The sequence below is a fragment of the Eschrichtius robustus genome, chromosome 16 (assembly GCF_028021215.1).
Source record: "Eschrichtius robustus isolate mEscRob2 chromosome 16, mEscRob2.pri, whole genome shotgun sequence".
Classification (NCBI taxonomy): Eukaryota; Metazoa; Chordata; class Mammalia; order Artiodactyla; family Eschrichtiidae; genus Eschrichtius; species Eschrichtius robustus.
In genome coordinates, this window is record NC_090839.1 from 10,355,494 (window position 1) to 10,381,223 (window position 25,730).

General features: G+C 46.6%; 1 protein-coding gene across 1 annotated transcript in view; it reads left to right on the plus strand.

The window, feature by feature from the left end:
• Window positions 1-25,730, plus strand: part of ATP9A (ATPase phospholipid transporting 9A (putative)) — a 141,198-nt gene that overhangs the window by 46,733 nt on the left and 68,735 nt on the right. Inside the window, exons 5-13 of the mRNA XM_068565282.1 lie at window positions 3,317-3,375; window positions 4,672-4,723; window positions 6,763-6,857; window positions 9,965-10,045; window positions 10,826-10,901; window positions 19,030-19,106; window positions 20,636-20,796; window positions 23,127-23,269; window positions 24,259-24,371. Coding sequence (XP_068421383.1) covers window positions 3,317-3,375; window positions 4,672-4,723; window positions 6,763-6,857; window positions 9,965-10,045; window positions 10,826-10,901; window positions 19,030-19,106; window positions 20,636-20,796; window positions 23,127-23,269; window positions 24,259-24,371 — 857 coding nt within the window. The remainder of the gene's footprint in view (window positions 1-3,316; window positions 3,376-4,671; window positions 4,724-6,762; window positions 6,858-9,964; window positions 10,046-10,825; window positions 10,902-19,029; window positions 19,107-20,635; window positions 20,797-23,126; window positions 23,270-24,258; window positions 24,372-25,730) is intronic.

Consider the following 25,730-nt stretch of genomic DNA (forward strand, 5'->3'; position numbering starts at 1 on the left):
AAGGGAAAAATCTGGGCCTGGTCACTTAAAAGTTTGAGCTAATTTAATTTATTATATCTTTTTCTTATTGGAAGAGCACCTCATGTTTATTATAAAAAAATTGTCGTGAAGAATTTAGGAAGTATTTTTGCCAAAGAAAGGGGTAAATCTCCTCTGTCCCTAGAGGGAATCACCCTTAACCCTTTTAGTATAATCCTCCTGATTTTGTCCTTTGTCTCGCTAACACACACGTATATCCATATGCAGTTATTATTTAGTAAGAGTTGTAACAGTGCTCTTCTTAGGGTTAGATATTAAGAGCAAACTTGTGAGTAGGTCTTGAAGATCAGAACACAGGCTCAGGGATGGTTTGGGTCAGGCCACCAGCATAAATTTCAGTAATAAAACCAAAGACAATGTGTAAATTTATGTTCGGGAAAGTGAGGGCGAGCTCAGGCGAAGGAAAAGCTCACTGGCTAAGGGGGTGGGGGGCACGCTGAATTTACGATCTTCCCTCGAGGAAGGCTTTGATAAGCTGTCCAGAGAGAGCAGTGTATCTGTATGCATTTTTCCTGTTGCCCCCTCATTGGGCAAGAAGAATTGTTCAGGCTGGAATAGAATTCTGCGCAGGGAGCCCACTCTTCATTCAGCCGTTTCTGATGAGCTGACTCTTAGGATTCGCGGATGTTCTCCATTCCCTCTGCAAAGATATCGACACAACGAACGCTTGAGGGTGGTGGGTCCCGAGGATGCCCAGGCTCAGGCCATTGGGTTGAATTCGTGCTTTACGAAAGCAAGGCCCTATCAGATGCTCCCTTCCTAGGGGGAGAGAGTCTAGCCGTCCTCAGAGCCATCTGCCACGTGTTTTCTAGAAGTCGTTCGTGTTCAAGAGCTGCCCTTTTAGCACCAGGTCTTCTCACTGTTACCATGACAAAATTTAATTAAGTACAAACATTAGTTAAAAATCAAACCCCGTGGAACCTCTTAGAAAGAGTTGTTTCAGTTGAAGTCATTGGAATGCTTTGAAACATCTCATTTAGTGGTGAATTACTAAAAAGACCCATGGCATTAAATGATGTGAAAAGTGTATGATAAAATAACCTGCGTTGTGCACTAGCTCCTAGTGGGTGAGTGTTGGGTGTTTGTTGAATGAGTGAGTCCACGGTGGGGGACAGCAGATTCAGAACTCCCAGGTCACCCTTGCTCTGGGGCATATACTTTATCGAGGAGGACTGAGAACCATTATTATTTTCTTCTCTCTCGGCTGAACATTTATAAGCTAAATGGGCTTATTACGAGATGCCAACATGAAGATTTTTATGGTGTCGCTCCCTTGTGTGGGAATTTGATCCGTCACCAGAATAAAGACCCATGTCCTCCCCAGGCTTATTTATGGGGCGCTGGACCACCTGGCCCCCCAAGCCCTTCATCTCTTTCTGTTCCGTGTGATGCTTTCTGTCTCGCTAAAGGCGTTCCAGCCTGTGGCCACACAGATGCATGTGCTACGCGTGTGCGTCACTGTCTCCCGTCTCATGCCTTCCTTTTTCCTGATGCTGGTAACCAGTGTCCTTCATCTGGTTAATTCTGATCTCAGCTCTCCTGTAAAGCATTTGTTGATACCTCCCCATACCCCAGCCCGTTCATTCATTATTTGTCTCTTGCCTCCTTCCTGCCCCTGGAGTGCGAGTTCCATGCATCCCACCCTTAGAACACCTGGCCTCCAGCAGGCACTCCGTTAAGGGGGCTTGAATGCGGAGTGAATAGTCACGAGCCTTCTGGGTGTCAGGCACCGTTCTTGGTCCCCCTTCAGTGGGGGAGGTCTCCTTTTCTGCTCCCTTTGCATACCGGACTTACTCCCATCCTTTCACACACTATTTTGCACTAACAGCATTTGTCTTGCTGTCTTTCGCACCAGCTCATGGGTTTGCAGACTACAGCCAGTGGGTCAAATTCAGCCCACCATCTTGGCTCGAGAGCCAAGAACATTTTTTACATTTTAAAATATAAATATACAAAGACTATTTGCCCTTGGGGAGAAGAGTTGTTGGGAGAGCTGAGATTGTCCACTGGCTGCAAAACCTAAACTGTCTGCCCTCCTGCTCTTTATAGGACATGCTTGTCGACGCCTGCATGAGACTATGAGCTTTTTTTTAGGACAAGGGGACTGTCTTTGATCTTCGAATTCCTAGAACATGGCACTTCAGTAAATTTTTTTTTTTTTAAACTTTGGGTTTATTTTTTATTTATTCATTCATCCATCCATTTATTTATTTATTTATTTATTTATTTATTTATTTATTTATTTATGGCTGTGTGGGCTCTTCATTTCTGTGCGAGGGCTTTCTCTAGTTGTGGCAAGCGGGGGCCACTCTTCATCGCAGTGCGCGGGCCTCTCACTATCGCGGCCTCTCTTGTTGCAGAGCACAGGCTCCAGACGCGCAGGCTCAGTAGTTGTGGCTCACGGGCCCAGTTGCTCCGCGGCATGTGGGATCTTCCCAGACCAGGGCTCGAACCCGTGTCCCCTGCATTGGCAGGCAGATTCTCAACCACTGCACCACCAGGGAAGCCCAGTAAATGTTTTTTGAGTTGAACCGAAGTCCCTCTTTTTTATTCCATCCTCTGGAGTCAGATGAGGGTTTGAATCTTGGTGCTGACCTGTGCTAACTGTGAGACTAGGGGAAGATGGGGCCTCTCTGAGCCTACTTCCTTTGTCTGAAAACTGGAGATAATATATTTTTCTGGTGGCCTTTGATAGGAGCAAGAGAAGCCATCAGGATGTCAATATCTATACAGCGCTTAGCACAGAATTAGTGTTTAATGTGAGCTGTTATTGTTTATCCAGATAAACATCCAGCCAAAGTTATGTGATCTGATCATAATCATATAAGCTGCACTACAGAGCAATCGCAGATTTAAAAAGAGTCAGTCATTTTGGGTTATCCTCTTTCTGTTTGATGGTGTTGAGAATTAAGTGTTGACCTTCTGTCCATGGATCTGACTCTGAATTTTCTTCCCCATTTCTGTGTGTGTGTGTGTGTGTGTGTGTGTGTGTGAGGCTGAATCTTTTATGGTGCTGATTTAGAATAGCTTCTAAGGTGCTATTAAGACAGAAGATCTTACTTGAGTGAGTCATTCCAGTGCTACGCGAAACGGGGATTCATTTTTGGAGCGGCCTCTGCGGTAGGTGAACCTTTTCTCGGAGAGACAGGAGATGCAGCTGCCGCTGCTGGGCTCGGGGGCACGTGCTTCTGGGTCCGCAGGCTAGCGGACACCCTGCAGAGGTGCGCAGACTTGGAAGGAATTCAGATGTGATGTTTCTGGGCCTGTTTCTTTGCAGGGACAGTGAAGGTGAAGAGCTCCAGCATCCAAGTTGGAGATCTTATCATTGTGGAGAAGGTGAGTGGGGTCGCGCAGCTCCTGACGGCTGCCGCATGGGCGCGTGGGAGAGGGACGTCATTGCCCCCGCTTCACGCATCCCGATGCAACGTGTGATTCGTGTATCTGGTGGCCGAACTGGACGTTTGCTTTCTGGGATTCTACCCAGAAGCTTTGCCTGGGGAGAAACATCTCTTTCCCATGAGACACACACACACAGAATATTTTTTCATGGTTTCTGTGTGCTTCTTAGCCAGAAATCCAAGTTACAAACACAATTCCAAGGTTTGATTTCCTATTTGATGTGCTTGTTGTTTTTGGAGTCTTTTTTTAAACTCATCATAATAAAGTTTTTCCTAGAAGTCTGCTGGCTGCATAAGCACATAAAAATAATTGTCATTTACCTTTTGAACAATTTTGTCTCACATTTTTTGACTTAAATAACATTGTGCTTTTCTGTCATTTTATGGGGAGTAGGGGTTAAGTGAAACATGAGAAAGTAAAAAGGCCCCAAGTGCATTTTTAAAGATAGTGCTGTCGATATGTTTGTTACTCCAGCACTCATACCTTTTCTTACTGTGTATGTTTGGGAGGTGTTGGATTTTGGGGGTGGCCCTGGAGAGTCTTGGAATCATATTTGATTAGAAAAGGATCGCATCTTAACTTGTTTCTGTAGGAAGTGAACTATGCTCTCTTAAAAGGATTAAATCCAAGAACTCACAGTTGATTTGGGGTAAAGTGAAGCTCTCCTGGGTGGCAGCTCAGAAGACCCACACAAACCTCTTTATGTTATGACATACTTGCCTGTTCACAATTACATGAGGCCCGCTGTTGGCTTCCCTCTTTTTTTGAGAGCGGCTTTTGTTGCTTCTTACTAACTTGACTTCCTTATTAAAATCCCACTCGAAGCCAAACATCAAGCCGGAAAATTGGTAGAAGCAGAAAGCGTGAGCCGAGTGTATGTATGTCTTTAGTTTCAGCAGACAGCCTGGAAGAAAGCCAGCTAGGGGAGCAGGCTTTGGGCTCCCGGGTCCTCTGGCTGCAATTTCAGGAGGTAATGGCTGGATTCGCCAGAAAACTAGAAGCTCTCTTTCCGATATAAGATTTCAGTAGGAGATTAGTAAACGTAACAGCAGTGTGCAAGAGTTTTCAGATTCAAAACAAAATAAATCCCCAGATCTGTCTTTGACAAAGGCAGACACTTAAAAGAGGCTGTGGGTTTGGGTTGCTCCCCTCCCCACTGAGGGGGCGGGGGCTTGGGGATGGAAACCTCACACAGAGGCATTCACGGTAACAGTCTTTCTGTTCATAACGCAGAACCAGCGGGTCCCTGCTGACATGATCTTCCTGAGGACATCAGAAAAAAACGGTAAACATCTGGGATCAATTTTGAAAATAACCATTAACCTTTCAGTGGTAATTTGGCAAAATAATCATTTGAAAATGTAACAGAAGTAGATGATCATTTTGGAGCCACAGAGGCAAGTCAAGAACGTTTCTTTTCGTAGAGCAGTCTTAAAAAAAAAAAAAGAAAAAAGGTTTTTGGTGCGCGCAGGTCAACAGATTTTGATCATCGCAAAGATAGTCGGACCCGTGCTGAATCACAGCTGGGAAAGTCACACTCAGTGGCTGTGCTTTTCCCCGCTGGGCTGCATTAAGCTCAACCGCAGGAGTTGGCAGGACTGGGAAGCGTGTCGAACAAACAGAAGCAAACAGAAACTCCTCTGAGAAAATACTGGGAGGTGTGTCATGAGATGGGGCAGTAGAGAAGCTGGGGGGAGAGATTAGGGGTAGGTGGCCTTTCCCCGCCTTGGCTCATGAGTGGTGGGGCCATAGTCACCCCTGCCCATCGATTTATTTGTCGTTGCAGCCTGTTTGCCTGAGTGAACCTCTCAAGTCTCTTGCAAGACCCTACTTCTCGCAGTTACAGTTGTCTCTTGGTGTCCGAGGGGGATTGGTTCCAGGACCCCCGTGGGTACCCAAATCCACGGATGCTCAAGTCCCTTATATAAAATGACGTAGGGCACTCGGCCGTCTGCACCCGCAGGTCCTGCATCCGCAGGGCAGGCTCGGGGGCCCGGCTGCGTTTCCCACTGTGGCCGCCGCCCCCGCTGCCTCCTGCCTTCCCCGTTGGTTGACGCAAATCTCCTTTCTTTTTATTTGTTGTTATCTAGCTGTTTTGAGGAAACAAGGCTGTTTTTCTCTTGCCCATCAGGCATAATCAGAGATCTTCAAATGCTGGAAAAATCCATATTTGTATCCCTTTGAGGTTGCTGCAACCTCTTTTATGATGCATTGGATAAAAGTGCAGATGACATTGTATACTAATAATATGTTAAATCATCCAGAGAGGGGGGTGGAAGGCACTCCATTAAAACAGACTTCTTTTATTTATTTATTTATTTTTGGCTGTGCTGCGTGGCTTGTGGGATCTTAGTTCTCCAACCAGGGATTGAACCCGGGCCCTCGGCAGTGAAAGCATGGAGTCTTAACCACGGGACTGCCAGGGAAGGCCCTAAAACAGTCTTCTTTTAAACACTGCAGCTTTGTCCTCAAATTAGTTCTTGTGTCCTCGGCAGTGAAAATGGAGTGTTATGGATTGGAGGTCCCAGATGTGTTCTCCCTTTCTTCCCCCCGAAAAATTAGAAGGGATCTTCCTGAAAGTCCTCAGAAGTCTTTAAGTGCGGTGTCAGGGAGTTCAGTACATTCTCTGTCTGATGAAATACAGAGCTGACTGATTGCTCAGACGCGTACAGATCAGGTTGAAATATGTATCCACAAATTTTGCAGGTCGATAGTCACGGCAGACAGTTAACGTGGTCCTTGTGGTCCCTGTTCTGAGCAGTTTGCATGGATCAGCTCTTTAGGCCTCGCAGCATGAGGTTGGCGCTGTAATATCCTCATTTGTGCCCTGGAGGAAACTGAGGCTCAGAGGGGAGAAGTAACTCCCTCAGGGCACAGCTAGGGAGTCGTGGAGCCTGAACCTGAACCCAGGAGGTCTGGTTCCTGAGAAGGTGCTCATAACCCCTGCCCCAGATGGACTCGAATGCTGGTTGCCCCGTGCCAGCTGCCGTGCTGGGGGTATGATCACCCCACTGGATCCTTTACAGCAGCCTTGTGAGATCTGTGTGTCTCCCCATTTTACAGACAGGACATGCTGAGGCTTAGCAAGGTCCAGAAACTAGCCCAGGCTCCCACGGTGAGTGGTGGAGCGAGGATTTGAACCCAGATCTTTCTGACCCCGCAGCTTACGGAGGAAATGGGAAATCGGCTATTTATTTTTCCCTCTTGGTCGTTGGCCGTTGATTGGCTGTTTTTACAAGTACTAGAGCTGGAGCTGCTCGGAGCTGCCACGGGAAGGATTCTTGAATTGCAGGGGAATGGACGGTGCCTGGCTTCCCTCCACAGGGTCTTGCTTCCTGCGGACGGATCAGCTGGACGGAGAGACGGACTGGAAACTTCGGCTTCCCGTGGCCTGCACTCAGAGGCTGCCCACCGCTGCTGTGAGTAGCCGTCCCTGCAGCAGCCCCGCTGGCGACTGTGTCACCTCAGGGCTCTCAGACTCGGGCCCCTCAGGGGCCAGACACGGGCCGTCAGGTGTGAGGTGGGGCTCCGGGGGTGGGGGGGGTGTGGGGTTCTCGAGAGCCTCGAGTGCTTGCTGGCTCCAGGCCGTGTGGCCTTGTGAACGCAGACCTGGCCTGTAGGGATGGTGCTCTTTTGAGGGAAGCTCCAGCTCTAAGAAACCTTGACCAGATACCTGGCATAAAAGTAAAACCCAACGCAGAGCACGTTATTCCTCTGCTCCGAATCTCCAAAGGCATCTCAGCTTCCTGAGACTCGATCCTGCGGACCTCGTCTCTCTGCTAAGGCCCTGACCTCAGCTTCTGGCTCTCTCCCCTCTGCCCGCCAGCTCCAGCCATACAGGCCTCTCCATCAGGCATGCTTCTGCCCCCCGACATTTGCCCTTGCAGTTTCTCCACCAGGAACAGTCAGACTCACTCTTGGTTTTTGTGTACAAGTCCCCTTATTGGAGAGGTGTTTCCTGACCACCCTCTCCTTGCATTCCCGCTCCACTCACTTCAAGGCAGAGTCTTCGAGAGCAGGTTTCTGTCGGTGTGTTCACTGCTGGGCGCCCAGCGCATGGAACAGCATGTCGAACGGTGCAGGGAACAGCATGCAGGCCCTGTCTGAGGGGGCGCCACCGTAGCTGGAACCAACAGGCCCTCCGAGCTCCCTGGGGCCCCGCACTTCCCCACCAGCTCCCTGTCACTCATGCCTTAAACTGCAGAGTGAGGTAGGGAGGGAGCCAAAGAGGAAGTGTAAACGCAAGCCACCTGGGCTGGATGAGGCCTGGGGAGTAGGTTACAAAATCACGAAATGTACTTTAAGTGCCCAGAGACTGACATGCCCTGTGGGTGGTCTGAAAGGATTAAGCAGAGCGCAGAAGCTTCTCCTGGGCTTGTGGCCACATTGATTCATGCCACTCCTTACTGCGTCCTGGGAGGAAGGGAGAGGGCAGGAGACAGTTCTGTGTCTCAGTGGAGTGAACGTAGCAATAAACGTGTCCGCGGTACTGATGATTTTTCATGGCCAATAAGACGGGAAATAGCACCATTCTTATTATTTGTTTAGACCAGGAATTCTAGTGAGTTTTCGACTGTGGCCAGGAGCCCTGGGGAATCCTTGAGATGGGGCTAACCAGTGAGGGTTAGTCCCATGATTTGAGGGACTCTGTTCAGGAGACAGTCCAGAAGAGCCTAGAATCGTGAAGGTGCCCGCCGGTTCCACGGCTCTGAGTTCCTTTCTCGATGTGCACTTTGGAAACTTCACCCAGTTTCATAAACATCCGTCTTCTCCAGGCCTGGGCTGGTGTCCAGAGAGAGATAAGGTACCACTGTTTGTACCTTCAGCCTTAGTGGGCTGAAGTGGCCTAGTTGGGTAACAGTGTTTTGATGAAGTCATAGATGAAAAGAATTGTATGGAAAGATTTACCTGAGTAATAGGCGAATATATTCTATTCAAAAAGAGACTCAAATTGGAGGAACAAGTGAAAAGTGTTGCTCACAGCCTCCTCCCCAGATCTTACCTCCTTCTCCCAGGGGCTCTTGTGAAATCAGTAGTGATTTTCCCAGGTCCTTTTTAGTGCAGTTCCTTACAGATATACAGCTGCACACTTGCTGGTGGAGTGTGGTTTCTCATAAACGGGATTGTGCTGTAATTATGATTCTGAAACGTTTTTCCCTTCACTTGCTGTCTGTGGGCCTTTTTTATTTATCAGCACATAGATGCCGCATTGCCCACACATCTGCGTATGGGCCTCCTGGATGGTTTGCAGGGAGCTCAGGGCCTGCTGAGGGCATGGCCAGTAGCCTCTACTCCACTCCAGGCCCTTGTTGCTAAGGGGCATTGTGGCCTGAATTTGCCTGACCACTTGATTTGGTTCCCCCCGCCCCCGTCTTTTTTATTGTGGCAGAATATACATAAAATTGACCATCTTATCATTTTTTAAAAATATATATATTTTTTATTTATTTATTTATTTTTGGCTGTGTTGGGTCTTCGTTTCTGTGCGAGGGCTTTCTCTAGTTGTGGCAAGCAGGGGCCACTCTTCATCACGGTGTGCGGGCCTCTCACTATCGCGGCCTCTCTTGTTGCGGAGCACAGGCTCCAGACGCGCAGGCTCAGTAGTTGTGGCTCACGGGCCTAGCTGCTCCGTGGCATGTGGGATCTTCCCAGGCCAGGGCTCGAACCCGTGTCCCCTGCATTGGCAGGCAGAATCTCAACCACTGCGCCACCAGGGAAGCCCCATCTTATCATTTTTAAGCAGACACTTCAGTGGTGTTAAGGACATTCACACTGCTGTGCCGCCATCACCACCATCCATCTCCAGACTCCCATCATGGAAACCTGCAGCTCTGGACCCACTAAATACTGCTTCCGGTTCCCCCTCTTCCCCCAGCCCCTGGCAACCACCATTCTACTTCTTTCTCTGTGAATATGACTACTGTAGGTGCCTCAGATGAGTGGAATCCTATGGTATTTGTCTTTTTGTGACTGGCTTATTTCACTTAGCATGGTATCTTCACAATTCATCCATGCTGGAGCAAGTGTCAGAATTTCTTTCCTTTTATTTTTTTATTAAAAAAAATTTTTTTTAACATCTTTATTGGAGTATAATTGCTTTACAACAGTGTGTTAGTTTCTGCTTTATAACAAAGTGAATCAGCTATACATATATCCCCATATCCCCTCCCTCTTGCGTCTCCCTCCTACCCTCCCTAATGAGTGTTTTGGTTGGTATGAACAACTCTTGTAAACCAGAGTGTCGCAGGGGGGATCTGCGCTATCACTTAGTTTTGGAAATGCTGGGTAAACACAGAGAAACACAGAATCTTCCCTTTAGGGTCTCAGTGTGTCTTGGGATATTGCACGTAGTGACTCCTAAACTTACTTGCTGGAAGGTTTCCCTCTTTTTTTTCCACCTGCCCCGTGGTTTTGAGAGCTGTTTGGAAAATACACTTGCTTTGGAAAAATAGTGGATGCTTCCTGAAATCCCTTTAATCATACAGTGACTTCGTTTTACCTCCAAAATGTCACCCCTGTTGAACAGGACCTTCTACAGATTCGATCGTATGTGTATGCAGAGGAGCCAAACATCGACATTCACAACTTTGTGGGGACTTTCACCAGAGTAAGTAAGCCTTGTGTGACGCAGAATCCGATCTGGCGGGGCGCATGCCTGGGGTGAGGCCCTGCTACGCAGTGCTGACAGGTGTTTGTCAGAGAGTTGCTTTGTGCCAGGTGGGGTGACGTTCCCTTCAGAAGGCCCCACCTTGAAAGCTGACATATTGCTTCTCAGTAAAATCAACACCACTGGGATTTTCTTCCAGCCTCTGAACAGCTTGAATCACCTGACAGCTTGGAACCAGTGTTATTGTAATTAACGTTAACTCTGGTGTCTGAAAGCAGTTACTCTTTCTGTCTCTTTCATGTGAGCCCCTGTCCTCTTTTATTCCTCCAAGTCCTATCTGCCAGGGTTATAAATTTTAAACCACGTCCCAGCCTTTCAGAATAGAAATTAAATTTGGATTTGAATTATTTTAGTCCTGTGGGGTAATAGGTTTATAGAACCCAAATTGAATTGTTCCTGCTCTTGTTCTGGAAGCCCGAAGACTGACCAGCAAAGGGCTGTTTCTGTTCGACTTGCCTCTACATTTTAGTTCTCACCTTGTAAAATGTTTCTTTAGTGCTAGAAGCCTGCATTTCTTAAATCGTGAACCATTGTTTTTCACCGGGGCGGAAACGCCAAGGATAAGAGTTTATGAGTTTGGCCCGCCTCTCCCAGCTGGGCTGTTGGCTTCCAAACAGGGGTCATCCTCTCCTCCCTTCTTGTGAAGAGCAGGCTGGAGACAGCCAGCGGGTCCTGCCCAGACCTTGGCGGGTCAGCGTGTGTCCACTTGTTCTTTTGCAGGAGGACAGCGACGCCCCGATCAGCGAGAGCCTGAGCATAGAGAACGCGCTCTGGGCAGGCACAGTCACCGCGTCAGGTACGGTGCTCTTGCGGAGGAATGTGCTGACGATTTGAAAATGAAAGAAAATCCTTTTGTGTAATGAGAATAATCATCTGTCAGTTGGGGAAATGAGCTGTCGGTCAGATGGTGTTTTCCACTTGCTCCTGCACCGCCGGGGAATTAAACGGCCATCTAATTGCCCCTCGGACGTTCGGAGACGTCTGGAGGAGAAGCCGCCCTGGCCTGTGGACTCGGCCACAGCGTCCGCTCTGGGAATAGCCCTTAATTGCCACTTGAGGTTGACGTCCTAATCTGTACCCGAAATTGGGTCAGCCTGGGCGTTCGGGCTGGAAGTTGTGTCCGTGAGGGCCGCCCAGCCGGTCCTGCCCTGGTGTGCACGCCAGGGCCACGGGCCTGATGGAGCCTCAGTGTTTAAAACTCCAAGATGACACAGAAATTCTCTGGACCTCTGGACTCCAAAACAGAGTTTGCGAGATGACCTGTTGAGGTGCAGGAGGAAAAGATTTGAACGCTGGTATGAAGCTGAACAGAAGGGGCTCCAGGGGCTGAGCACGGCCTGCAGCAGCTGGGGTGATAGCAGTGGGGCCGCCAATCTGTCAGGCACTGGGCCAGGCCCTTCCTGTGTGTTACACAGTTCACTTAATCCTCCCAACAGTACCATGCAGGCAGGTGCTAGTGTTGTCCCCATTCTGCAGATGAGGAAACCGAGGCTCAGTGAGGTTAAGTAACTTGCCCAAGGTCACACAGCACATGAAAGGCAAAGTTGAGGCTTGAACCCAGGCACTTTGCCCCAGAAGCAGAACTCAGTGTGCAGCTGTTATTATTATATTACATATGTTATATAATAATATATGCTATTAATAACGTAATTCCACTACTGGCAGCTTTCTGTCTTTACCATGGGATGAATCCATTTTTTTCCCCCCTCTCTCTCCTACCAACCCACTTTCCTCTGCTTGATGCTGTTTTGTGGTTCTTTAGTACAACAGATGCTCAGTCAGGATGCTCTATGACAAGGAGGGGGAATGACCAGCACAGACTCCACACAGGCTGCCATCCACAGACTCACTTCAAGCCAGTGGACAGAGATGAGCTGTCTCTTTTGGTTTTTTGCTGTGTTGTTTTTCCACTTTCAGCCTGTATTTGCAGCACAATCTAGATTATCTCTCAATTCCCCTGGTGACTAAAGATGTAAGAAATTGGTCCTTAATATTCTGCACTGCCCACTGCCCGGCCACACCGAGGCCATGGCCATGGCCACCCAGGGCAGGCAGCAGCCCTTTCACCTCGGCCTCTTCCTGGCCCCTTGTCCACCCAGGTCTCTCTGAACTTGTTACTCTTCCTCACCAGCTTTTCTCCACTTTGAAGTCATTTGCTAACAAGTAATTAGTTATTCTTTTTAATCTTTAATAATTTGACTAAAAAAGAATTTGTTTCAATTTGCATTTCCTAGGTTATCTGGAAGGTTGGCCATCTTTGCATATATCTGTTTTGTTTCTTCCTATGTCAGTTACTTTGTGTGTCCTTTAGTCATTTTTTGTTATGGTTCTTATCTTTTTCTTAATCATTTGTAAGAGTTTCTCATTTCTGATGCCTAAACCTCATATCCTTTTGCCCCCATCCAATTTATTATCTGGTTTTTTTTTCTTTTCCAAAATTTCTTCTTTTTTCAATTGAGGTAAGTTGATGTACAATATTATATAAGTTTCAGGTGTACAACGTAGTGAGTCACAGTTTTTAAAGGTTATATTTCATTTACAGTAATTATAAAATATTGGCTATATTCCTTGTTGTACAATATATCCTTGTTGCTTATTTATTTTATACATGGTAGTTTGTACCTCTTAATCCCCTACCCCTGTCTTGCCCCTCCCCCTTCCCTCTCCCTTCTCCCCACTGGTAACCACTGGTTCTCTATACCTGTGAGTCTGTTTCTTTTTTTTTTTTTTTTTTTAATAAATTTATTTATTTATTTATTTATTTATGGCTGCATTGGGTCTTCGTTGCTGTGCGCACGCTTTCTCTAGTTGCGGCAAGCAGGGGCTACTCTTTTTTGCAGTGCGCAGGCTTCTCATTGCCGTGGCTTCTCTTGTTGCAGAGCACGGGCTCTAGGGCACTTGGGCTTCAGTCGCTGTGGCTCGCAGGCTCTAGAGCGCAGGCTCAGTAGTTGTGGCTCATGGGCCTAGTTGCTCCGCGGCATGTGGGATCTTCCCAGACCAGGGCTCGAACCCGTGTCCCCTGCATTGGCAGGCAGATTCTCAACCACTGTGCCACCAGGGAAGCCCTGTCATGTGGCTTTTAAAAAATTTTGTGGTGTATTTAATATGCAGGAGTTAAAAGTTGCTATTTTCATTTGTCTCTAGTCTGTTAGGTGATAAATGATATTATTGTTTTAATTTTTATTTCTTTGTGAGTATGGTTGAACATCTTTACACATGTAAGACCTTTCTTAATATTTTGGTCTATCTACTTTCCTTCTAGGTTCTTTTTTTTATTGACTTGTAAGAATGCTTTATAGAAGGAAGGGTATCGAGTTGTCATCTCTCATCAGTCACAAACATTTTCTCACAGTTTATTGTTTGTCTTTTGTATTTGTCTGTGATGTGCTTTGTTCGGTTGGTTTTTCCAGATAGAATTTCTCAGTGTTGATGTCGTCACCATTTTCATAGAAATGGGATTGCTAAGTGAAAGGGTGTATACATTGTACATTTTGATTCGCAGGGCAAACTTCCCTCTTCTGATAATCTTATAAATGTACCTTAACCAGCACCATGTTCTGTTTGGCTTTAAAATTTTTGCCCACCTATAGACATTAAATAAATATCTAATATAGCGATTTCCCTTTTAAAAATAATTTGTAAAGTTTAACAACTTTCTTCATACTTACGGTTTGTTTGCATTTCTCAAAATACATGTACGAACTGCCAGTTTATGCCCTGTGCCCATTTTTTCTGTTGAGGGGTTCATTTGAAAAAATGACTTCTAAGAACTCTTTATAAGGACAATAAGGATATTGTCCTTCTGTTTGTTACCTTAATTGCAATTACTATTTCCCAGTTGATCTCATTCGTATTTTGGCACAAAAGTTTAAAATTTTTATATAGGCAGACCTATTGATGTTTTTTTCCTTATGGTTTCTGGTTTTTGTGACATGCTGAGAAAAATCTTCCCTGCTCTAACGTTTTAATAGTGCACCAGTGTTTGCTTGGAGTGTTTATATGGTTTTATATTAAAATGTTTGCTCCATCTGGGATTCATATTGGTTTAAGGAGTGAAGTTAGGACAACTAGCTAGCGAAGGGATCCTAGCTCAGCTCAAACCCCAGCTCCGGGCACATGTGCCAGGTTGTGTTTGTGGCCCTGTGTAAAGAGACAGTGTGGTGGGAAACAGAGACGTCACAGGATAAAGCATGCACGTTGGGAGGGGGACATCCTGTGTCAAACGCCCATCTCTTCAGGTGGAGCAGAGAGAGGTGTTAAGGGAAATCAGAACAGAGTGGGTTGTTTTTTTTTTAATAATTAATTAATTTTTGGCTGTGTTGGGTCTTTGTTGCTGCGCGCGGGCTTTCTCTAGTTGCGGCGAGCGGGGGCTACTCTTTTGTTGCAGCGCGTGGGCTCATTGCGGTGGCTTCTTTTGTTGTGGAGCACGGACTCTAGGCGCGCGGGCTTCAGTAGTTGTGGCACGTGGGCTCAGTAGCTGTGGCTTGTGGGCTCTAGAGCGCAGGCTCGGTAGTTGTGGCGCACAGGCTTAGTTGCTCCACGGCATGTAGGATCTTCCCAGACCAGGGATCGAACCCGTGTCCCCTGCATTGGCAGGCAGATTCTTTTTATTTAAGATCTTTTTTTTTTTTATTTATTTGTTTTTTATTTTTTTGGCTGCGTTGGGTCTTTGTTGCTGTGCATGGGCTTTTCTCTAGTTGCGGCGAGCGGGGGCTACTCTTCATTGCGGTGTGTGGGCTTCTCATTGCGGAGGCTTCTCTTGCAGAGCACGGGCTCTAGGCGCGCGGGCTTCAGTAGTTGGCACTTGGGCTCAGTAGCTGTGGCTCGTGGGCTCTAGAGCGCAGGCTCAGTGGTCATGGCGCACGGGCTTAGTTGCTCCGCAGCATGTGGGATCTTCCCAGACCAGGGCTCAAACCCGTGTCCCTTGCATTGGCAGGTGGATTCTTAACCACTGCACCACCAGGGAAGCCCCAGAGTGGGTTTAAGCCCTGTGTCATGTTGTACCTGGCAGAGGCAGGACTGAAATTCAAGGATGCCTGTGACATACCCGTCTCCTTCCCAGGCAGTAATGTGAACAGTGCACACTTCATTTCTTGCAGTGAGGGTAGTGGTTACTTCTGGGTGGGTGGGGTAGGGGTGACTGACGATTTGTTTGGTTAGGCACTGGTTTTGATAATATTCGATAAGAAATACATGTTTACATGTCTGGTTTTCATTCTGGTAATTTTCTTCTTTCCTTCCTTCCTGCTTTCCTTCTTTCCATGCAGCAGACCTTTATTGAGCACTTATTTATAATAATGCCAAGCTCCACTGCTAGGTCCTAGTGCTGTGGTATACCAGAAGACCCTTGTCTCCACCTTCATGGATTTATAGCTTACTCTAAACTTAATATAAATTGCAGAGGAGATGGGAGCAAGTGGGAGTGAGTTCTCTGGATTTCCTCTGAAACCAGTGAGAAGGAAAGTGATTTAGTGAAAACATGGAGAATTCGGAGGGTGGAGGGAATGAGTGAAGAGGCTTCTCAGCCTCAATTTCAGAGATTAACAGTAATAAGTCTTATTTATCAGACACTTTTTATTTTCCAAGTGTTTTGCTTCTGTTCTCTTGTTTTGGTCTCACAACATTAAATGAGGACATTTAATGGAATGAAGAATTGAGTCTCAGAGAGGTCAGGCGACTTGCCTAAGGTCACACAGCCTTGGAGAGATCATCTCCTGGGAGGAGGAGAATGGAAGGCAAATTGGGATCTTGAAGATGGAAAAAAGATTCAAACAGTTCATCAGAAATGTACTGTGAAGTTAAAACATGCATTTTTCCACTTGTCTGAATTCTTCTCTTTGTGTTTGGTGATGTGGGAAGAGAGAGAGAGAGTGGTGATTCCTGATCCAGTGGCACTGCTTGCCACGCCCTTCAGTGAACGTATGTTTTAGAGTGAGTCTGAGGAGCTGGGCAGTTACCATTTCCTTAGCTGGCCTCAGTTTCCCCTGCTTCTCACCAAGTAGTAGTAGTAGTAGTAGTAGTAGTCTGACTGCACTCTGATTCTAATGTAAACTCGGCACTAAATGCAAACCATTTCCTCCTGGGGCTCAACTCCAGGAGCAGCCATCAAGAGTAATCTTAATTATATGAGATTTCACTTCTCTGTTCCCTTTAGAATCTAACTCCTGTGTTTTGGTCCCTCAGCTGTTATCCGTTGGAAGTTTAAAGAATAAAAAAGCTTGCCAGGCAATGCTAAGGGTCCAGCTGCATTGGCTGGCATCAGTCTGTAGAGGATACAGTTGCCATGGTAACCCCACACTGTGCTGCTAAGCTGAGGAGTCACTGGGGCGAAGATAGGGACGGGGATGGGGGAGGCCGGGGGTGGGTGTTGGCAGAGAAGGAGCCTGGATATTATGGATCCCAGTTCTTCTCAGACTCTCTGTGGAGGCGGACCAGTTTCTTGTCCCCCTGGCCCCACCTGCAATCTGTAGCAGATGGATCTGTGACCCTGCTGTGTGTGACCAGCATGCAGGTCATGCCACATGGGTCTGATAATGCCCAGCTGTTCTGTACCCTGTTTCTTGGGGCTTGTCCCGGGATTGCAGGCTCGAACGTCAGAATAGCGTCTACTTGCTGTAAATGTGTCAGACACTCTCTCTCGGGGTTCATGGTTTATCTCGTTGTGGATGGGATCAGAGGAGTCACAGTGTAGGTCTGACCCCAGCACCACCCTCTTCTGGAGGGTTCCAAAGGACTTGGTGAAATACCTGACCACAGCAGCCTGGCCGGTGGGAGATCCCAGCCAGCAGGATGGAGAGGATTGCCATGGTGGGCAGGCGGCAGAGGGTGAGAGTGAGGATAAGAGTGGTGAGGGTGAGGGGGGACCGCAGGGGGCACAGCCTAGAAAGAGGGGTCAGAGGTCTGGGGGGTGGAGGGGCACGGGTCGGGGGGTCTTCAAGGGCTACGTGGGGACCGTGATGAGAGGAGAGCAGGAGCCCGGCTAAAGGGAGTGGCCGAGCTCAACATCTGCTGGTGACACAGTGAGGACCGAGCAGTCAGTGGCACCAGGTCTTCCGATTTTCCAGAAGAAGCCAGAAATCCCTATGCTTTATATGAAAGTTTCTGCTTTTAAAAGTTGGCACCTAATTCAAAACCTTAAGAGCTCTGAGCAGACCACAGCCATGCAGGTCTGTGCTGCTGGTGTGCTCCCTCGGGGTGGCTGAGGCCAGGGTTCGCATCTCCTGCAGACAGTTTTGCTTTTGGGCACGGGGGTTGTTGCAGGGAAGGGCATTTCCAGTAGCCTTTGAAGGCATGGAGATTGGGCGGTGCCAAGTGGGGGACACTGCCCTTGGGGGCCCCTGTTATTAGGACCCTCTCAAACCCTGGACGTTGGGAACTGAGACCGACCCACGTCTACCCCGGGATGAGTGCCACGGCCGTGCGGCTGTCCCTACTAGGCCCAGGCTCGCCTCCCACCATCCGACCATCTGCTAGGGGGACGGGCCTGCGCTCGCGGGAGCTGCCAGCTGCCCAGGAGCCGGCAGGCGCCCTCCCCGGCCCGCCATCTGCTGAGTGCCTCTCTGGAAGGGAATTGCACCGTGCAGAATGCTGTGTGCATCAAGTCGGGGGGGGGGACCTCAGTGTCTCCCCCCAGGAGACACAGCCCCAGCGCTTCGTCTGGGGTTGGGCTCTTTTACCAACTCTGTTTAAACCTCTTTGGTGTTCCACGAGTGAGGGGCCAGCAGAGAGAAGGTTAGGGCTTTTCTTTATCCAGCAGAGACCGGATTGTTTGTATTCCTGGGGTCTTTCCTGAGCGCTTGGCAGGGCTGCCCCTTCTCATGTTTCAAGTCTCAGCTCAGATGTCCTCAACTCAGAGACAGCGTCCCTGGCCGCCCAGCACACGCCGCCGGCAGCCTCCCCGGTCCCCTCCTGTCTGTTCCTCTGCTCGTTTCATCGTGGTACCCACCTCTTTCCGTGGTTACCCGTGTCCTGCTTTTCTTCTTGACTGTCCGTCTTCCCCACTGTGTGGAGTGTTTTCCTGGCACACACTGGAAAGGGGAGACAAATGTAAATTTTTGATAGATATTGCCAATTTTCCTTCCAAAATAGACTATTCCAGTTGACACCTCAGCCAACAGCGTACGTGACAGAGTCCATTCCCCCACCTCTCGGCTCACACTGGATGTTCTCAATCTTTTGAATTTTTATTAATAGGATGGGAGTAAAAATGATTTATTTGGCATTTCTTTGGTTTTTTCACTAGGTGAAGCATCTTTTCTAATGTTAATTGGTCATTTGTGTTTCTTCTATAGATTGTTTACAAGAATTGATATCTTTTATTTTTAATTATGCTGGGGGGATGGAAAAGAGGGGGTGGGGAAGTTCACAGGAAAGAACTGTCATCTGGACAGACATCCCCCAAATGTTCTAGTTACACAGCGAACCTGAAAGGAATCAGACTCCCTGGGAAGAACGTGCTCTAATAAGAGAGGTGTGCTCATAAGTTTCCATAATTGTTTATGGAGTTCTAGGCACCTCTGCAAGCCTCTACTACCTTTCCTGCTGTCGGAGGCTGCCGGACCCCGCAAGCCAGCGCTGACCAGTGGAACTTGTAGCAGTAGTGGGAATGCCCTGTATCTTCACTGCCCTGTGTGGCTGCCACTGGCCTTATATGGCTGTTGAACCTGAAATGTGGCTAGTGAAAATGGGGGACTGTATTTTATTTAACTTTAATTGTATTCAAATGTGAATGGCCACATGTGTCTAGGGGCTTTCCTACCCTCAGTGCGGACATAGGTCTTGGTTGGCCCCAATGTAAACTTTGCAGCATCTCACGGTGTGGGTAGTGGTTTGAGAAAATATCCTCCTCAAGCGGGTCGGACTCTTCTGTCTGTAAGCCTGCCTGTCTGTACTCACATTTCTTTGGGTTGTTTTTCTCGCCTTAGGAACTGTTGTGGGTGTTGTTCTCTACACGGGGAGAGAACTCCGGAGTGTCATGAATACCTCAAATCCTCGAAGTAAGGTGTGTACAGAGTCATAGGATGTGTTTCCTTGCCAGAACTTTCTGACCTGATGTAGTTTGATGATTGGTGTTGGTGGGGTGAGAAGCTAGATTTAAAAACAGGCACCCCTGACAGTGTGACTTCATTTATACAAACTATCTTTTCACGTACGTGTATGTGCATAGGTATTTGTGTCTATATAGATACACATGCACAGTACATAAATATGTATTCGTATGTACAGGCAGCCTTTGGAGAGGTGATGGTTCTATTCCAGACCACCATGTAAAGTGCGTATCACAGCAAAGCAAGTTACCCGAATTTTTCGGTTTCCCAGTGCATTTAAAAGTTGTGTTTACACTATCCTGTAGTCTGTTAAGTGTTCAGTAAAAGCATTATGTCAAAAAACCCAATGTACATACCTTAATTTAAAAATACTTTATTGCTAAAAAATACTAACATCCTCTGGCAACACAGGGTTGCCACACACCTTCAATTTATAAAAAACCTCAATATCTGCGAAGCTCACGGCAGTTAAACAAGGACTGCTTGTAAATGAATACATAACGTTTTAAAAGCTTTTGAAATGAACTGCTGAGTCCTTACTGTTTGCCACGTCTTGTGCGGCATCCTTCACGTGCACCTCATTTAATCCTCATGCCAGCCTGTGAGCACAGGTGCTTCTGCAGCCTCATCTCATAGAGGAGAAATGTCCTGGAGAAGGACCACGCTCTGGCCAAGCTGTGTAGACCTGGCTTCAGACTCACGCTGAGCTGCTGTGGCAGGGCGAGCGGAGTCAGCTCTGCGGTCTGCCTGGCGGCCCTGTTACTGCTCCCTTCCCACCAGCACCCTCCCTCCCAGCTCCACACCTCCCCCAGCTTCTTAGAGTCAGAATATCGCAGAGTGGTTTTCTTTGTCAATACCGTGAACAGATGCCGGTCTTCTCACTCCGCCATTACAACCCCCATGACGACCATCGTTATTACAACTCTAAATGTCACCTATTTGATGTTTTAGCTGTATCCGGGGCCATGTTTCTGCAAAGTGATGGGTTTCATTCATGTGCTGGTTCCATTTTTAAAGAATATACATTAAAATAAATATGTAGTCATTAAAATACTAATGTTCATGAATGCAGCAACTAAAAATCAGGGGCCACCAGTGGTGTGTGCCCTGAATTTCCAGGCAATAGGGAATTAGCGCGTGGTGTGCTGCACAGAGTTGTGGGACTGAGTCATTTCACAGGCCGCCGTGTAGGATGGTAGAGGCCACGCAACGCACAGCATTGCTGACGGCAGCAGTAACCCACTTACGTGATTCCAAGGCTAAATCTAAATTCATTAAGAAAAAATCGAAATCGGATTCATTGAAGTCCCTTGGATGTCTGTTAGCCTGTGGAGCCCAGTGTTCTCGCCCAAAGATGTGGGGATCCGTGGCGCCCACTGTCTTGCCGGAGGTAGAGGTGTTCCTGGGGGAAGGACCAGTTCTCCGGGCGGGCTGTGGGTTGCACCAGCTAATCACAAGCTTCGCTCTGTGCCTTGTCCCACAGATTGGCCTGTTTGACCTGGAAGTGAACTGCCTAACAAAGATCCTCTTTGGAGCTCTGGTGGTGGTGTCTCTGGTCATGGTCGCCCTCCAGCACTTCGCCGGACGTTGGTACCTACAAATCATCCGCTTCCTCCTTTTGTTTTCCAACATCATTCCCATCAGGTAAGCAGAGAACAAGCTTGTGTTTAAGTGCTGCGACATTTGCTTCTCTCTCTTCATTCAAAGGTCATGGTTTTGCGGTTTTGAGAAGGAGCTGGGCCCTTTGTAGAGTGATGACCAAGGACACGCAGGGTCAGGAGTGTAGGCGGTGCTCTGGCTGGAGCACTGGACAGGCACATTCCTCCCTGAACCTTCCTTTCTGGAATGACTCTCTGCTCAAGAGGTCTGGCCTTGCCCAGCCTCAGTGTACACTGGACATGCCATTTAGATTTCATCTTATTTACCAGCCCCAAGAGGTTGGTGGTGGCTGGTGGGAGTGCTGTGTTGAGGAGGATTCTGAGCCTGAGTCTGGACTCATGGTGCTTGATTAGCAGTGGAAGCTTGGTGGCACATGCCAGGCAATTGTTTGCCTACCTCATTTGAAGGCTGAATAAATGGTTAAAAAAAAAAAAAAAAAAAAAAATATATATATGTAATAGATGGTCATAGTAGAAAAAAAAATTCACAGTAGCCAAGGAATAAAATAAAGATCATCTCTAATCTCACAACTAAGTGATAATTGCTGTTAATATTTTGGGATATATGTTTTCTAGACAGCTTTCTATTTTAGAAAAAGGAGAATTTGCTCTACATAAAAATCCACTCCCACCCTCCACTTTTTTTTTCTAACAGAGGATGTGTTGCAAATAACTTTTCACACCAAATATATTTGCACACCGTCATTTATTAGAACTGCTGTAGTATGTATTCTATGCCTGATAATTTATTTAGACCCATATTGTTGGATGCCTGTTTCTACTTTTTCCCCATAATAAATGATCAGTAAATAATTATAAAATAAGCCATATCTTTTTCCCTCAGACTTCTAGTGCTTATAACCTCTCTCTTACACTTGATCTATTGCCCTGTATTTTGTCTTGCTCTTTTGTATATTTACATCATCCCAGCTAGACTTTGTCTTTTTCCGAAGACAGAGATTGTGGTTCTGGTACAACAACATGACTAGAAGAAGGAGATTGAGCCCCAAGCTAGTGTGATGGTTTCAAAGAATAAATAAGTCTAATTTACTGCTAACAAAAGAGTGTTTGTGCTGTAATGTTGTGTATAACTGTAGTCTTTAAAGTGCTGTCTACAACATGACTGAAAATCGGTGCATTGAATCCGCATATGGGCCAGGGCTAGCCAGTGAAATAGCTAGCAATTTAATCAGTTTATAGGATTATGAATGAATTTGAAGATTTCTTTCTATTGTTTGCAATGAAATATTTAAAAATGAGTATAACACAGGGACTTCCCTGGTGGTGCAGTGGTTAAGAATCCGCCTGCCAATGCAGGGGACACAGGTTCGAGCCCTGGTCCAGGAAGGTCCTACATGCCGCGGAGCAACTAAGCCCATGTGCCACAACTACTAGCCTGCCCTCTAGAGCCCACGTGCTACAACTACTGAAGCCCGCATGCCTAGAGCCCGTGCTCCGCAACAAGAGAAGCTACCTCAATGAGAAGCGAACGCGCCACAACTAAGAATAGCCCCTGCTCACCACGACTAGAGAAAGCCCGTGTGCAGCAATGAAGACCCAACACAGCCAAAAATAAATAAATAAATAAATTTTAAAAAATGAGTATAAGACATAAAAAGGAATATTATTCAACCTTAAAAAGGAAGGGGGAATTCTGACACATGCTGCAACATGGATGAACCCTGAAAACATTATGCTAAGTGAAATAAGCCAGACACAAAAGAACAGATCATGTGTGATTCCACAGTACGAGACCCCTAGAGCAGTCAAATTCATAGAGACAGAGAGTAGAATGGTGCTTGCTGGGGGCTGGAGGAGGGGAAAATGGGGAACTACTGTTTAATGGGTATAAAATTTCAGTTTGGGAAGATGGAAAAGTCCTGGAGATGGATGGTGATGATGGTCCCATAACAATGTGAATGTACTTGATATCATTGAACTGTACACTTAAGATGCTTTAAATGGTAAATTTTATGTTATGTATATTTTACCACAATGTAAAAAATGAATAAGGTATCAAAAATACATTAGCTCAGAGGACTACTAATTTTTTCTTTTTAAGTAAGGCTAAAACAACTACCTTTTCAATATTTTAAAAGTATCTTAAATTTTTATACTTTATTTTGGTCCGTAACAGGATCGCTTCATGGAAATTTGGTAGTGGTATTGAATCTGTGGATTGAGCCCCAGCAGTGTGCTTCTACAGGGGGTGATTCCAGATGTTATGGCACACACGATGTGCATTTAGAGTCCTTGTTGAGATACAAGCAGTCTTATGTTTATCCCGTTAACCTGTGTGCTCTGGTTTTCTGACAGTCTGCGTGTGAACCTGGACATGGGCAAGATCGTGTACAGCTGGGTGATTCGCAGGGATTCGAAAATCCCCGGGACCGTGGTTCGCTCCAGCACGATTCCCGAGCAGCTGGGGAGGATTTCCTACCTACTCACAGATAAGACCGGTGAGTTTCCTGGGGCCCTCGCAGGATTCAAGGTCAAAGAAGGTGCTTGGAATCTCTTTCTGGAGGTGTTAGAGATGCATGCTGCTGCTCTTTTACTTTCTTCATCTTTTGATGATGACAGACTGTTTGGTGATGATGATGATGATAGCAGCAGAGCCTTACTTCATGCTAATTATGTACAAAAGCACCATTCTGGGTATTTATAGTCACTTACTTAATCCTCCCCCGGCGTTGTGAGTTCGGGGGTATTAAGTGACTTGGTGGTTAAGTGACTTGTCAGGAGCACATAGTGGCAGAAGCAGGCTTTGAACTCAGTCTGGCTTCAAGTCCTGACCTTGAAACCACACCTCAAAATACTGCTCCACAGTTTAACATCTGTCAGGTTACGAGGTTGTCGTAATGGTTGAGAGCAAGTGCGGAGTGGGAGACCTGGGTTTTAGCTTCCTCTCTACCATTCAGTGAGCATGGGTTAAAAGGGAATCTATTGCAAAGATTCGGGAAATCAGAGCAAAACTAGGTTTCAGGAAGGAGAAGAACCAGGAAAGTTCTGGCTGTGTCAGCATCAGGACCCCTGGGATGGTCTCCTGACTTGACTCTACTCATCCTCTGTTGATATGCCTGTCTGCTCAAGGTTTAGATTCCTTCAAGATAGAATCTGATTGGCCTCATGTATGTCACGTGCTGCCCTCTTGGCCAATGGAATGAGTCAGGCACCCTGATTGACTCTCCCTCTGGACCATGCCGGGGAACGAGGGTGATAATTCCCCCTGGAAACCTGGGGTTCTATTTTCAGAAGAAATTCTGGGATTCCGGGCTGACAGAATATCACAGGTGTCTCATCCAGCAGGAGCAGTGCTGAAACCAGTCTGTGACATATAGTAAACTCTCAAAAAAAGAAAAAAAAAAAAAAAGCCAAATAGCTATCATTACTGTTAATAATAATAAGAGCTCTGGGATGTAGGCAGTTACTCATTTGTCTTGTGTTTCAGGAACTCTTACCCAGAATGAGATGGTTTTCAAACGGCTCCATCTAGGCACTGTGGCCTATGGCCTCGACTCAATGGATGAAGTACAAAGCCACATTTTTAGTATTTACACCCAGGTAAAGCCTTCTGTTTTGATACCCAAACAATTGTTTTACATTTATTAACACCTATATTGAGAGGAATTCATAATACCATATGATTCGCTCATTAAAAGTGTACAGTTGGGTGTTTTTTTGTATACTCAGAGTTGTGTAACCATGACCACAGTCAATTTCATCTTCATCACCCCAAAAGGAAGCCCTGTACCCATGGACATTCAGTCACTCCTCACTTCCCCCAACCCCACCTTTCCTTCCAAACCCTGGCAACCACTAATCCTTCACATTTTGAATAGACCTGCATTTGAGGTTTTTTCCCCATCTTCCTCATCCCCAGGGTTAATCTACTGAAATACTAATGGATACTGGGGAAAACATAAGAAAAAATTATTTGCTTGTAACTGGTGCCAGAAAGAACTTTGAGAACCTAATGGTTGGTTTTCCTTCAAGTTTACGAACATGCTTAATTACTTTTTCCTTTTCCCCCATTATGAGCCAAAGCAGCATAATTAATGGGCTGCTTGTGACATAATCACGGTATAACCGATCACTTTAGTTCCTCATCTCTTTTCAACTCAGCAGTCTCATGGAAGAAATTATCAGAGATGATGGTCAACTCCTCTGCTCCTGATTTTCACCCCCTACAAGGTTTTTCAAAACCGGTCATTTTTTTTTTAGAGAAAGGTATTACTTGTAAGTGTCCTAAGAGTCCTAAAAAGTTAAACCAGCGGGTCCCCCACCTTGGCTGCTCATCAGAATTACTGGTGATGTTTTAAAAACAGAGTAAAAACAAAACAAAAGACATTAACTTGGGTGTGGTACCCTAGAGATTCTGACTCATTAAGATGACAGGAGAGTCTGGGCTTCTGTGTTTTAAAAGAAAGATGACAAAACAAACAAATCCCTTGGTAATTCTGAGACACACCCAGGGCTAAGATGGACTGCATTAGACCAGCTACGTGTCATGACACTTGTTTGGGGGCAACAGAATAAAAAGGCCATGTTTTGCTTAAATTTGTCCAAATAGATAATGATTCCATAGTCAGAAGGCCAATTAAAAATGTATTTTTGTGTAAGAGTTAGAGGTGGACTCTCTAAATGCTTTGTGATACAGTTATAGTCAACATTTAATTTTCCGGAATGTTCGCTAGCCTGCATACCTGGATTTCCGGGGTATCTCCTGAAAATGGCAGGGCAGGGGATAGTGTGGAAGTGGGGGTGGATTTTAAGTGGAGAACAGTTTGTTTGATCCATGTCACGTCATCACCTACTAGCAGCCACGAAGCACTTGTCATTCTTCTAGGCTCCCTGTGTGGGCATTGTGGCTTGTCCCCGAATGGTCCATTGTCCTTCTTCAAAGATGGACTTTAAGACTAT